Raw genomic sequence first — 15,320 nt, 5'->3', positions numbered from 1 at the left:
AGTTTGTTGTAGTGGCTAGGGATCAGATTAGAAACTGGGAGACTGTAAGTTCTAGTCTTGCTTTAGGTATGAAGCCAGCTAGGTAACCTTGGGCCAGTCACTTTCTCTCAACTCTAGGAAGGAGGCAATGGCAAACCAATTACGAAGAACTTTGTCAAGACAACTGCAGGGACTTGCCTGGGTAGTCTCTAAGAACTGGACACTATGAAACTTAAGGGGGGACCCTATATGAAAGCTACCTATGCCTGGTTAAGTCCCATATAAGAGTGAAACTAATCAAATAATGTCTGCTAAGGTCAGTAACAAATATAGCAATTTATAAAGCACTTTATGCTATTTGTCAAAAATGAAACCAGACCCTGCCAATAGTCAAATAGCCTAAATGGTTTGGGCCTCTATTTAGCTGAACAAGATGTTATATCTGTGCATCTAATGGCCATTCTCACACTTGACTTCCTCTCGCTTTGACAGGCGGGGGGACCAGTGTAGTTGCTCAACATCCTCCTTTACTGATACTGAGGCCTGCACACGATCTGGAGATAAAGAACCCTGTTCTGGCAAAGGAGAATGCCTTTGTGGGATCTGTCAGTGCTATTCTGAAGATCTCATCCAGCGTTATGAAGGACAGTATTGTGAATTCGACAACTTGCAATGTTCCCGCACTTCTGGATTCCTCTGCAATGGTAAATCTTTGGGAAGGGCAAATTATTGCTTACTCCACCCTCAATTCATTGAGATACAGCCTTGTAAACTACTACCTGACAATTCATGAAGAGGTCAGCAATACTGGAGTAGCTTTGGCCAACTTGGGGCTCTCTGGTGGTGTCCCTCGGCCCTTGAAGAAGACTGATTTTGAGGGCATGTCCCATTGTTGATGACGGTTCAGAATAGCTTTCCCAGATGAGGCGTCCCAGTGATAAAGTTTAGAATATCTAGAGATTCCTATTGGCAGTAAACTTTTTTTTCCGGGTCAGACCATGTGTTATATTATTTATGGAGTGTGCAGCTGACTGAAAATATTAATAAGAGGAAACACCAGAATTCTAATAGGGATTGCAAGAATGCAAGTTGGGCAGTCACCTTAGAATTCCCCCTGGCTAGTCATTTTCATTCAACTCATCCTATCTCACAAGTTAGGAACGATTAATTGACTATGTGCTATCAAAACATTGTCAACTCTCAGTGATCACTTAGATAGATCTTTCCCATTTGTGTAAGGAATAACTCTATGTATATTGCTTAGAACTCCTTAGAAAAAAAGTGAGATACAATTATGGCAAATAGACAGTTGGCCCCAGTTGTGTTCTTGTTTGAACTGAATTCCTAGTTGAGGACAGAAAGGTTTTGAATGTCCATATGTTTTCTTTGAGGCACATGCACAAACTCAAACACAGAGGGGGGAAAAAGATGTTCTATTCAAGCATTCCCTTTGTTCTAACCTGTCACCTTTGCTTAGCTTATCTGTAGAGATATGTATCATATGTGAACTGCCCTTGTACTGCATATAGATGAGAAAAAAATAGAAACATAAAAACAGACCTGCTATGTAGGTAAGTTGGCTCTAAACGTCTTTGTGCTGATGCTATCTGTCTCTCTACAGACAGGGGACGATGCTACATGGGCCAGTGTGTATGTGAAGCTGGTTGGGAAGGCACCGGCTGTGAGTGTCCCACAAGCAACGAAACCTGTGTCAGCAGCAATGGGGTAAGTAAATTGCCCATCCAGAAGAGCTATCAGAAGAGGTCATGAAGAGAAAAATACAAGTGGCCTACTGGTTATCCACACACACCCCAATCCAGTGTTGGATGCACAAAGTGTTTAATATGACAATTCATGTGAAAATCTGCCAATATATAGTTATTACAAACTGAATAAATTGGAGATGAAATCCAGTATTGTCAATTCATCTTAAAAAGAATAATTGATCTCATTAGATCGCTAGTGAGATGTTGGCTGCTTGACAGTTGATCTTATTGCTGTTTAATATATATAATCTGTGATCCTTAAATAAAAACAGACAGAAAAAGGTTCTTTCCTTCCCTTTTAAATGTTCCCTGGTAGTGAAAAAAGCTCTGTCTCGAACATCAGGTAAAGCTTTCTGTTACCTCAATGTAGGCAATGAAGAAAAAGCTGAATAATTACTTTGCTCTCTTGTAGCTGATTTGTAATGGACAAGGGAGATGTGAATGTGGTCGATGCCTCTGTAATAACCCCACTGCTCCCCATACTGATCTCAACTGTGAACTTGGAAACTTGGTAAGTGCATGAAAGTGCATATTTGTTAAACAAATGACTATGACTATTAATACTGTTGCTATATTGTAGTAGGAAAAATTGGTACAAGGATATGTTCCTTTTTCTAAACCATCTTGCCTTTTCATAATGCATTTTTATTGTTGACAGCATCCATATGCAAATATAAGCCTGTACAAATATAGTCACAAAAGCTCTTTCTTCATCTGTCAATATTAACTCTTCCTCAATTCAGGAATAACTATTCCTATCCTTTCTCACAATAATCAACGAATCAAACAATCAATCAATCAGAACAATAAATTTTCTACAGTACAATAGAATATCTACAGAAGAGGCAAAGCAGATACACGTGATTTGCTAGAATAAACAATGCAGCTTATTTTTGAGTGGTGAGAAACTAAGGTTGCTGGTATTTACTGGAGGTTCAGTTGTTTTTGAAGGAGGCACTTCCATGATACAAGGTGTATTTTAATATACATAAGAATAGAAGTTCATATTATTTATTCCCCAGCAGAATCAAGTTCCCTGTTGGGTTGCTTGGGGAATCTTTCTATTTGCAGAAGGCTTTATCTTCTGTCCACCAGCGGAATGGAACCTTCAGGCTTCTACCCTTGGCCATGCCTCCTTCTCCTCCAGCCTCCCACCTCCGCCCATTTAAAGCCAGCTTTCATCCTCCACTAGTCCTCCCCCAGTCATTTGCCCTGGCCAATGTACCTCTAGCCCTCTGCCCCACAGCCTTCGGCCTGGCCCATTCGCTGAGACACTGTTTGTCCCAGGCCTTTGGCCGCATGGGACAGTTAGCTGCCAGCCAGCGTGTGATTGCAGGGAGCTATGATGCTATTGTGGAGGTGCCACAGCCGAACGTCAGAGTTCGTAATAGCATTTATTTTTCTATGGGAGATTCCCTCACTCACCCCTTCTTCTCCACTGGCTTCATTCACAAGACTGCATCTCACATCAGTGTTACATGCACGGGGCATGTATTGTCCTTTCTGATACTTTCTATGTGATATCCATGAAATGCTTTTAATGCTGTAAGCCGCCCAAATATGTTTCGAAACAAGATGGGCAGCAAATAAATGTAATAAATAAATAAATATCCATCTTTCCGCTCCTCACTATCTATTCGTGCTCAGCACTAATCTAGAACTGAAGGCTTTGTCCGCCTTCTCATGCTCTCTCCTTCGTGTCTAGGCTTTCCAGCAATTGTGTGAGGAAGAATTCCGAAGTTGCATCCAGTGTCAGGCTTGGGACACTGGAGAGAAGAAGGGACAGAAATGTTCAAAGTGCCATTTCGAGATCAAGCTGGTGGATGAATTAAAGCAAGGTAGTGTAGTTCTTCAACCACCCAGTTTAATATTCAAATGCAAACCGAACATTCCACATAACACTGTTGAATTTGATGGGTGGAGGGAAAGGAAGAATAATGTAAGCCAGACCTGGGCATTTTAAAGTGCCCAGGCCACATGTGGCCCTTTGGCTGTCCCTGTCCATCCCATGTGGCTTGCTTTTATTTTGAAGGCTATTGCTTTTTTAAAAAAATTATATATGTGCCTGCATGTATGCCTATGCATCTTCATAGATTTATTACTTTGCCCCTCCACAATAGTCCCAGTGTCTCACGTGACCTCTTGGAAAAATTAATTGCTTATCCCTGATGTAAACAGTAGGCAGTCCTAGTCTTCCTTTTCCTAAAAGCCATTCCATGTTTTTGGTTATCTTATTTTTTACTGTCCCTGCTTTGTCTGAACTTTACCTTTTGGGAAAAACTTAATTAAACTGTGAGTGAGTTGTACCATCAGTACTTGTTTCTGACAATCAAAACATCGGAGTATAATATCTTGGGCATGAGTGTATCTGTCTTTAATGGGCATGCATGTAAAAACATGTACGCAGACAGTAAATCACCAAGTAAGATATAAACCTACATATACTTCAAACTTCTTTTGAAATCTGAGAGCAGCATATCTTTAATTACATCTTCCTAAAATACTTACAGTATTAGCCAAAATTAAAAAGATACCACTGTCATCCAAACCAGGGAGCAAAGACTATTTCATAAAGCAAAAAAAAATGATTAAAAGTAAAACTATCTATTATGGATGGGGAACATAGGAAGAATCCAGGGATGTTCCTATTTTCATGTACGCAACATTGAAGAATGTACTGATTCCCGGTATTACACAACATGTTCATTACATCGCAATTGCAATTGTAAGAAGATGGTTGGCAGAGATAAGCTGTTTAAGTCTGTTTCCTTATTATGTGAACATATCACATTTTAGTAGAAACATGCTGATCAGTGGACTTTACCCTCATTAGTGATTTATAGCATCTCACAGTGGCACCTAACATAGATTATTTTCATTAATGATTTGTTGTCACAGTAATGATTGGGTAGCATTGTAATATACTATAATCTTCTTATAAGAAAATGATCAGTGATTACTGGTAAGCACGCTTTTTCACGCCCCCCCAATAAACTGAGCAAAGAATAAGGATAGAGCCATCAAATGCTTATGCCACGCTAATTGGCTTTCCTCTTTCTCCTTTTGCACAGACACATCAAAACATGCTGAATAGAGTTGCATCATGAATGTACATATTTCAGATATTCTAATGTAATTTATTACATGGCAATGATATAAAGTGGGTTGGATTAGCCACATTTGGATTAGCTGCATTGAAAACTCTGTGATTTAGTTCCTTCTTGTTGATTCAGCCTTATCTCCTTTAGTTCAGGCTTTTAAAACTAAGATAGCTTCTTTCCCCTTATTTTGAGGAGTGTGTTGGCAGATTGAATCACTCAAACCCTGAAGGTGTTTGTTTGGAATGGCCTCAAATGGAAAAATAAGAAGTTCTCCCTTTTCTCCATTGCCAACAGTAGAATTTTGATCCCAGCAATTTCCAACATAAATTGGCAATATTACATCTGATGGTTGTTGTTTTTTTACTCTGCAGAACAGGTTTGTACCTTCCAAGATGAGGAGGATGATTGCCTTTACCGCTACACTAGGGAAGAAGGCACCAATCTATCACAAAACAATACTGTTCTTGTGCAGAAGAAAGGCAAGTATTAACTTTCTATGAAGAGAGTGGGATCTCAAGATGTAGCAGGTGGGATAAACTAGAAGGTCTGTTATTTAGATTTCACTAAGCCCTGTCAACTAGTTTTTCATTTGTTTTTGAAACTCTGTTGGTCAGTATTTTCTCATTCACACTAATGGAGTTGCATCATGGTAGATCAGGATGTACTAGTAGTTTTCTGAATTATTTGCAATTGATTGACAAAGATGCCTGACTTCTTTTTTTTAGCAAGCACAACAACAAATGACTTTTTAAAAAATTGGGTTGCTGAAACAAGGAAAGCTTGAACTGACCACGAGTGGACTTTATATGACAAAGGCAGCTTGGTTCATTTCTGATCTTGGAAACAAACCCCTGGATTTAAAGGGTGTTTGGAGACATGCTTTTTCTTTCATCCCAAGTTTGTTTCTGCAGTCAATAGTGGCTCCTGAATGACAATGAAAGATCCTCAGTCATCCAGGCAGAGTTGTCTGACAGCTGAGTGATGGCAACTGGACTTGTTTTCTTGTTGGTTTGAGAGATTTCGCTGCCCATCCAAGCAGCATCTCTAGTCTGATCAAAGTTAGTTAGGGTGAGAAGGAATGTACCGACTAGGTTGAAGTGCAAATGATTCCTATAGTCTGCCACTTTTCGTACTGACTTTTTCTATTCCTTCACCAACCTTGGATGGGCAGCGAAACATCTCAAACCAGGAAGAAAATAAGTCCAGTTGCCCTGACTCAACTTCCAGTGGCTCCTGAAGTTTTAAAATAAATAAAGTCCACTCTATTAGTCTAAACTCTGCTGCTCTAAATTAATCCCTCCAGAAGTTTTAGACAACAAAACTCATTGCCTGCACACAGCATCACTATGCACAATCTTGATGGTGAGATTGTAATCCAGCTCTTTTGGAGATAAAATCTGGGCTCTAGAAGCCTGATCTTCGTAACCTGGCAGGAATTCTCAAAGTTTTCAGTTGGCTACCTCTATCTGGAGATGCTGGTGCAGAATTTTTTACATGCAATGCATGTGTTCTGCCACTGAGTTACAGTATCTGCTGCATTTGCTGTAACACTTTCCTCTTCTCTTCCCTAACCAGGAAAATGAAAGATAATGTTGCTTCCTTTGATCTCTTGATTCTTTTGGAACATGTTTTTTTATTTGTTGTCATTATATGCAGAGTGTCCACCGGGAAGTTTTCTTTGGCTTATCCCCCTACTCATTTTTCTGATACTACTCCTGGGGTTGCTGCTCCTCCTATGCTGGAAATTCTGTGATTGTTGCAAGGTAAATTTTATCTTCCCAACCTGCAGTAGCAAAGGAAAACTGGGCCGGGGTGGGGTGGGGGGTTTTGGTGGCATGTTTTGAATCTAACCTGTGACTCAGTCATTTTTTCTAACAACTTGAAGATTTTTTTAAAATCTTCTCTCCGATCACGTAAAAATTAGAGGTCAATATAATACATTTTCTGTCTTGTCCGTGTAAGCTTCTAGTTGAAGCTATTTTTATATTGACTAAATGTTAACAAGTATGTTTCTTCTACTGTAGATGTAGCTTTCTTCAACTTCAGGAGAATCATTATTTTAAAAGATTACTTTTCTCCAATATATCGGAGATACTGTATTTTGTTTTATCCTAAAATGATTGTGTATGGGAATTCAGAATGGAATATATTGGAAGGCATTGAGGTTTGGAGTTGGAGTAGACACTTGTCCGGTGGGAAAGATCAAGAAACAATGGCATTGCAACATCAATGCCAAGGAGCAAATGAAAATGAATGGAGAAAGAGAGCCAGTGATCCTTTACCACTAGTCCTATCGAGAAGTGCCTGAGAAATAAGCATGTAGAAAAGGCATTATTTGTAGGATGCATTGCCATAATCACTTACATCATTGATCCAAAGGGGTTAAGGTCATATTAAGCTTATTTATTAGTTCAGTCCCTATGCCATGTAAACCAGGTTGGTATGTTTCTCTTGTTGTCTTTCATGGATCCACTTAAACAAGGGCAACAGGCAGAGAGGTCTATTCTCCTGCCAGTAAGCTTAGCTTTGCATTTTTGCATAAAAACCAATTCATTAAAACCTTTTTTTTTTTTTTTGACACCTAGCATTGTTTGACGTTGCTACCCTGTTGTGCACGAGGTACATCTTTTGAATTTATATGCGGTCTCTGGTACGGGTGATAATAGCATTAGCATGGTGTGCTTAGCTCAAGACTGAAAGAAAGCAATATAGACAGTCCTTGACTTACAACCATTCATTGAGCAACCATTCAGAATTACAACAACACCGAACAGAGGGACTTACAGCCAGTATTCACACTTACAACCTTTGTAGCATCCCATGGTCATGTGATCAAAATTTAGGCACCTGTCAATCGGCATCTATTTATATGAGGTCAGGATTTGCAACCTTCCCAGCTGGTTTCTGACAAGCAAAGTCAAGGGGGGGGGAGGGGTTAGTGGATTCACTTAATGATCATATGATTCACTTAACAACTGCAGTGATTCACTTAATAACCATGGCAAAAAGGTTTGTAAGATTGGGAACATCTCACTTAACAATCACCTTGCTTAGCAATGGAAATTCTGGTCCTAATTGTGATTGTAAGTTGAGAACTACCTATATTACATTCAAAGATGGCTAGTATGTTTGGGGGGGGAGGGGAAGCTAGCAGCCAAAGCTTAATACAAGTTGCCTGTCACTTAAATCAGCTCAGTAATTATCTGTCTAAATTCTACCAGCCTGTATCCAGGCAGTTAGGCAGTAGCTGTCTTAAGAAGATTAGGACTTTTCAAGCACTGTTCTCTGAAGCTCTTCATTTTTGGGAAAACCTGGATCAAAACCTATGCATTTAACTCTCTGAACAGCAGAGAGAAAATAATCCCTTATAGAGTATTTAGAGCAGTGTTTCTCAACCTTGGTAACTTGAAGATGGGTGGACTTCAACTCCCAGAATCCCCCAGTCAGCGCTGCTGGCTGGGGGTTTCTGGGACTTGAAGTCCACCCATCTTCAAGCTACAAAGGTTGAGAAACACTGATTTAGAGAATGTAAGGAAACATAAAGCTTCATGTGTTTGAATTGAAATGCATTTTAGAATAGTATAATGATTCTGGAATATACACTATGAACCCATGCTGAAATATATGATGTAAAGTAGATGTATGATATAACAATAATGAGGGACAGAATTAGGAATTCAAGTCATGGATGGCCAATCTCAGAATTAACAATAATATAACTTATTGCCAGCAATCTGAGCACCAGTTACTAATTAGAAATAGGGAAAGGGGAGTGGGAAACTCATGCTACAATGTAAGTAAGGTGCTTCTCCTTTGACAATGTAAATAAGGTGCTTCTCCTTTGACAAAAGTATTTTATTTATTCTATTTAATACAGGGGTCTCCAACCTTGGCAACTTTAAGACTTGTGGACTTCAACTCCCAGATTTCATCAGCCAGCTTTGCTTCTGGGAGTTGAAGTCCACAAGTCTTAAAGTTGCCAAGGTTGAGACCCCTGATTTAATATATAAAAAAGATCTAAAGTTAGATCAATGGTGCTGAAGTACCAATACTAACTTTCTTTCCCTCTCTAAAGGTCGCATGGTTGGTTTCAAGGAGGACCACTATCTGCTCAGGCAGAGTCTCATGGCATCAGATCACCTGGACACTCCAATGGTGCGCAGTGGTAATTTGAAAGGGAGAGACACAGTCCACTGGAAGATCAGAAACAATGTGCAAAAGCAAGACTACTCATCCTTCGCCCTCAATCCCAAGGATATCAGTAAGTGCTCGTTTTACAAGGTGGAAAACAGCATCCTGATGGAACATAGCTTATTTCTGAAGTTAATGGTGACCATAGTGCAGGGGTGCCAAACTCAAGGCCCACGGGCTGAATGGCGGCCCGTGGGGCTGGCTTGGAAACAGCGAAGGACCAGCCCATGGTGCCTCTGCCAGCTAAAACAAGCTCCCAATCTCCATGCGGCCCTCCCGAGCTTCGTTTTCACTGGCAGAGGGTTGCAGGAGGCCATCCCAGCTGAAAACAGAGATTGGGAGCCCGTTTTCACTGGCAGAGTACTCAGACCCCCACAGGCGCCCCTGACACGAGGGACATCAAGCTGGCTATGCCAACCCTGGCCACACCCACCCCGGCCCACCGAGGTTAAACACAACCGTGATACCCTCAATGAAATCGAGTTTGACACCCCTGCCATAGTGGGATAGTTACTCCTTCAGTATCTGGCTTGAAACCAGATTCAAATATCAAGGCAGTCATGTAGCCTCACCCATGTGAGGAACTGCTGGTGAGGACACAGGTAGTCCTTGGTTACAATGGCAAGTGAGACCAGGATTAACGTTGTTAAGCAATGTGGTTGAAAAATACAACACCACATGTCCACATTGCTTAGTGACAGCAGTCCCAGGCAGTTCTGGTTGCCATCATAACCCCAAGATGGATGGGTGTTAAGCAGAAAGAGATGGGCATCTCAAGTAAGGAGCACATGAGTCGCAGGAGGCCAAGGGAGGGCATGCAAAGGCTTGGCGCAGGCTGCACGTGTATTGCAGGAGGCCAGAGAGAACAGGCTCAGGCCATGCATGAATTGGGGAGGGCAGCGGAGACTTTGCATGAGATACAGGAGCCAGGAAAGGGTCTAGAAGGACCAGTGGAAGCTGTGTGTGTTACTATGGGCAGGTAAAAAAGCAGGAGCAACTTACAGGAGCAACTTTCAACCTTCCTTCTGGGGCTTTGCTTGTGGAAAGCTGGCAGGGAAGGTGGCAAATGGTGATGTATGAGTGCAGTTTTTTGCAATGTCACAATCATAAGCTAGACACTGGAATACCCAGTTCACAATTATGTGACCGCAAGGGTATTGTGTTGGCTGGAATATCAGAGATTGGTCGTACATTCATTTTTTCAGTGCTGCCATAGCTTCGAACAGTCACTGAACTAATGGACATACAGTAAGCCAAATCCTTCCTGTACCCCTCAAGTCATGATCTCTTTCCACGTTTTCAAAGATAATGGTAAGCTTGCAAGCTATCTTTTTCAGTAGAGCTGCCTGAATAGAAAAGGATTTAACATAAGGCTGATTCAAAACAGATCTCAAACTTGTTTTTTGAGATGCTGTTAATTTTTCAGAGAACTCTCGTGACCATTAGTACAATTGCCTTGTTTTTTTAGATGTAATTGCACCACGAGCCTATACGTTTTATGTAAGTTTAATTTTTGAGATGTCTCTGGAATTTCTGCTCTGAAGATACTGATAGAAGGTGTATCTGTGAGAAATTCCTGTCATTCTTACCTACAGTTATACTTAGAAGCAGAGAAGGAATCACTGTGTAACTAATGTAAGACTATGATGTAGATTCTAATTTTTGAAGTCCAGCAAAACTCTATGTCAAAATTATAGGTACTTCAAAATTCTAATCACTGTTTGGTATGTGTAAAATAAACTCTCTGACTGAACCATATCATTATTTCCCATTATATCTCTGTACTAATTGGTTGTGCTCCTTGCTTGACTGGCAGCTGCAAATTCTGATGAATTTATTTTCTTATTTTCAGTTCCATATGGGCTCTCTCTCAGATTGACACGGCTTTACACCCAAAGTCTTGCAAAACTGGATAGCCGTGAAAAAGAGCAACTGCAGAAAGAAGTGGAGGAAAATGTATGAAGTAGGAGTATTTGTTCTATTTTTCACTCTCCCTTGTTATAGGAAGCATGTGTGTATATCTGTATGACTTGCTCCTCTTTTTATCCTCACCATAGTTCTGGCAGGTGGGCGAGGTAGATTTTGACAGACCCAAAGTCCACACAGAACATGACAACTAGTCAGGTCAAATAGGAACGAAAGAATCCTCCCCAAACACTCTGTCATGCTGGTTTGTTGCTGAGGAGGCAGAGATATTGAACCCAGTGCAAAATTTCTTTCCCTGGATTTGAGTGTTGATACAACTTCTGTTGTGGATGTGATGTCTGGATATAAATCAAATGAAGGGCAGAAGATGAAGGGCTTGATGCTTTTAATATTAATATTTGACTGAGCACCTGATGAACTTATGTTCCAGCTTGATGTATATTGGGTCAGTTAAGGATCCTGGTGGCTCACATGGTTAGGATGCTGGGTGGGAGGTTAGCAAGCCGGCGTTCGAGACCTGAGTACTGCTGTGGGTTGGGGTGAGCTCCTGTCATTTGCTCAAGCTCCTTTATGGGGATATCAAAGGAGCCCACTCAGGCATCCCCCAGGCAACAATGCTGTCACTGGCTAAACCTAATCTTTAAACGGTGCCTCTAACATGAATGGGATGGGGGGGATTAGGGATTGGGGTAGTTCTCTTGAGGATCTGGACTAATGACCCTCTCTTGCTCTTCCCAGCTGAATGAAGTGTACAGAATAATCCCAGGTTTTCAAAAGTTCCAGCAGACAAAATTCAGGTGAGAGCATAACTGTCTTGGGAAGAAAGAATGAAATCTCAGTCAACAGATTTTTTTTTACAGGAAAGTAGATGATGATAGGTGAGTAACAAGGAACTTGTGTAATGAGAGAATATCTTTTTGGCTATCTTCTTTGACTGTTTTCTTTCCTAGAATGTGAAGGTAGTAGAATTTGAATTCTTCTCTGATCAGCTTTCCAATGCTACAACAATAACTGTATAAGGTGTACAGGGTACTGATTTGGTCTGTCAGTCATTAAAGTTCTTGATATTCTTTTTCATTAAATCCAGGAAATTTATGGATTTTATCTGTTTTCTCCCCAGGATTCAGCCAAATGCTGGAAAAAGGTAAACAAAACCATTCATTTCTACTCTAACTTCCAGGCATGGACTTAGAAATAAATTTTCATGCTGTGCTTTACTGCAACAATTTTTGCCTACCTTCCAGAAAATAGGATGTTGTTATTTAACTTTATCACTGCTGGTCTTTTTCTCTGCATTGTATTATTTACTTTCCAGAGAATCAATAGCAATAACACTTAGACTTATATACCACTCCATAGTGCTTTACAGCCCTCTCTAAGTGGTTTTCAGAGTCAGCATATTGCCCCCAACAATCTGGGTCCTCATTTTATCCACCTCGGAAGGATGGAAGGCTGAGTCAACCTTGAGCCGGTGAGATTCAAACTCCTGGCAGCCAGCAGTCAGCAGAAGTAGCCTGCAGTACTGCATTCTAACCACTGCGCCATGACGGCTCAAGTTGTTTATCCTGAACTTCTCATTACTACCGTGCAAACCTATGCTGATACAGGTAGTCCTCAACTTATGTCAGTTCGTTCAGTGACCATTCAAACTTGGGACAGCGTTGAACAAGTAGCACTTAGGACCGGCTCACAGAGTTTTGACCTGTTGAAGCATCCCTGCGGTTACATCAGTGGTGGGTTCCTCCCGGTTCGGTCCGGTTCGGCCGAGCCTGTAGCGGTGACGATATGACGTCACCGAACCGGTTCTCCCCCCCGCCCTCCCATCCCCCCACCCACATTATTCTTACCTTTTATTTGGTCCCACCTCCAATCTATTGCTGCCTCCTGAGTCCCAGCTGATGACTAGAGGGAAAAAAACTGTTTAAATTCTTGCCGCGGGGCTTCAAAGGGCCATCCTACAGCTGATCAGTGTTAAAAGCAAACAAATGAGTTGGGTCGTAAGTGCGAGGACTGGTCGTAAGTGCGAGGACCTTCCAGAAATGACTCTGACCAGCTAGCCATGCCTACCTAGTCACATGACATCCAAGCCACACCCACAAAATAAGCCACGCCCACAGAACCGGTAGTAAAAAAATTTAGAACCCACCCGTGGGTTACATGATTTCCAATATCCCCTGCCAGCTTCCCTTAAACAAAGTCAAAGGGGAAGCTGGCAGGAAATTAGAAGTTATGGTCATGTGACATCCTTGGTGGGACTGCCGGAACTGCCATCGCTAAGAATTGTGGTCATGTGATCTCCCACTTTATGACCTCAACTTGGTGACAGCAATTCCAGTACTAATTGTCATTGTTAACTGAGGACTACTTGTAGTAGGCAGCTAAGAGCTACACATAGATTATTCTGGCTGTTGTAGATGGACATTTCCATTGACAGATTCCTCCACAAGGTTTTGGATTTGACTCTAGCCTGAAATGTTTGAAGACAGACATATGGCCATTAATAGGCTCCCGGAAAGTGTAACCAGCTAAAAACTGTAGAAGCCCATGTTATCTCTTTGGTGCTGCATGTTACCTGGTCTTTCAACTCACTGCAGGTGCCACTTTTGGGGATAGTGGGAGCCACACCCAATATTAATTCCTTAGCTGTGGAAGACTCTAGATCAGCATTGTCTGTGGATTAGCAGTTATAAATTTGTGTGGGCATTTGTGGACAATGGTTGCATCTTGCTACAGCTCAAGCTGGGATGGCTGATCGGTTTGGGCATGATTTTATTTTTTCTTATATAACACCAGGGCTTCATTTGTCATGTTTCCTCATATGTGGCCATATGCCAGGATGCCACATGGGCAGGGGAGGCAGCCTGATGTTTCTCTTCTTCCCAGGCAAGACCACACAATCCTGGACACGGTGCTCCCAGCTCCCCGCTCAGCCAGGAACGAAATTATCAAAGTAACAGAGAAGCATGTCTCGCAAGGAGCTTTCAATGAATTAAAAGTGTCGCCTGGTTACTACACTGTGATTGCCGACCAAGGTAGGGGCCTCCTCCTCCTCCTTTTTGTTTTAACATCTGAGCTGCTCCATTTCAGACTGATTGAAGGGTGGGGTAGGGGGAGCCTTCTGTGATGGAATGCTTCTCCATACACAGTTTTCTCTGTCAGGGAACCAGTCTGGGAGCCTTTGGGAGGGAGGAGTCTTCTTTCATACGTGGCAGAGTTCTTGTTTTTATTACTATAGTCCAGAGGTCTCCAACCTTGGCAACTTTAAGACTTATGGATTTCAATTCTCAGAATTCCTCAGCCAGCTTTGCTTTGCTGGCTGATGAACTCTGAGATTTGAAGTCCATAAGTCTTAAAGTTGCCAAGATTGGAGACCCCTTCTATAGTCAGCAGTGATACAGATTGTCCTCAATTTACAACCACAATTGAGCCCCAAACATCCATTGCTAAGCAAGACAGTTGTTAAGTGAATTTTGCCCCATTTTATATCCTATCTTTTCACAGTGGTTAAGTGAATCACTGCACTTGTTAAATTAGTAACATGGATATTAAGTAAATCTGACGTTCTCTCTTTTTTAAAAAAATGTTTTTATTCAACGTTTACATCTTTTAAATCTTAGTTATACTTTTACAGCTTTCCAATACCGGCATTTTTAGTAATATCCAATTTATCTTTCAGCCAGCTATATACATACACATTTTGCTTGTTACATACTTATTCATATAATCAATACATTTTATATACAAACTTACTACACATTAAATATAACATTCCATTATAATATCTTCTCTTTTGCTATACACTATCCATTAAGTTTAGATTCCTTTTCCAGCCAATCATACCATCTGTTCCATGTTTCATAATAAATCGTTTCCTCTCTGTCCTTAAGTTCCATCATTAACTTGTCTGCTTCTACACTTTCTCATTGACTTTGCTTGTCAAAAGATTGCAAAAAGTGATCACCATAACCCTGGGACACTGCAACCGTCATAAATATGAGTCGGTTTGCCAAGCATGCCAAATTTTGATCATGTGACCATGGGGATAGTGCAACAATCGTAAGAGTGAAAAGGGTCATAAGTCACTTTTCTCAAGTGTAACTTCGAACAGTCACTAACCAAACTGTTGTAAGTCGAGGCCTACCTGTACAGCCTAATGCAGACTGACAATTGCACTGAAGGTTAGGGGTGATTCCAGAAACAAGACTTTGCCATTTTTAGTCATGTGACACTGTGGACCTATTCTGTTTTCCTTTCCTGAATAAATATTCAATGACAGACGAAAAGGTAAATCCAAGTGGTGCTAACCTGTGACCTTCTAATGTTGTTGAGCTTCAGCTCCCAACAGTCCTGGCCAGCA

The 15,320-nt window shown here is 41.2% G+C and overlaps 1 protein-coding gene across 1 annotated transcript in view; it reads left to right on the top strand.

The window, feature by feature from the left end:
* Positions 1-15,320, top strand: part of ITGB4 (integrin subunit beta 4) — an 82,261-nt gene that overhangs the window by 40,613 nt on the left and 26,328 nt on the right. The window contains exons 14-25 of the mRNA XM_070934619.1: positions 472-683; positions 1,601-1,704; positions 2,158-2,256; positions 3,451-3,586; positions 5,218-5,325; positions 6,503-6,609; positions 7,432-7,465; positions 8,922-9,107; positions 10,890-10,993; positions 11,702-11,760; positions 12,084-12,107; positions 13,847-13,995. Coding sequence (XP_070790720.1) covers positions 472-683; positions 1,601-1,704; positions 2,158-2,256; positions 3,451-3,586; positions 5,218-5,325; positions 6,503-6,609; positions 7,432-7,465; positions 8,922-9,107; positions 10,890-10,993; positions 11,702-11,760; positions 12,084-12,107; positions 13,847-13,995 — 1,322 coding nt within the window. The remainder of the gene's footprint in view (positions 1-471; positions 684-1,600; positions 1,705-2,157; positions 2,257-3,450; positions 3,587-5,217; positions 5,326-6,502; positions 6,610-7,431; positions 7,466-8,921; positions 9,108-10,889; positions 10,994-11,701; positions 11,761-12,083; positions 12,108-13,846; positions 13,996-15,320) is intronic.

Source organism: Pituophis catenifer, unplaced genomic scaffold, assembly GCF_029215685.1.
Source record: "Pituophis catenifer annectens isolate HBS135680 unplaced genomic scaffold, rPitCat1.0.hap2 SCAF_2, whole genome shotgun sequence".
NCBI lineage: Eukaryota > Metazoa > Chordata > Lepidosauria > Squamata > Colubridae > Pituophis > Pituophis catenifer.
This window is presented reverse-complemented; position numbering and strand designations above follow the sequence as displayed.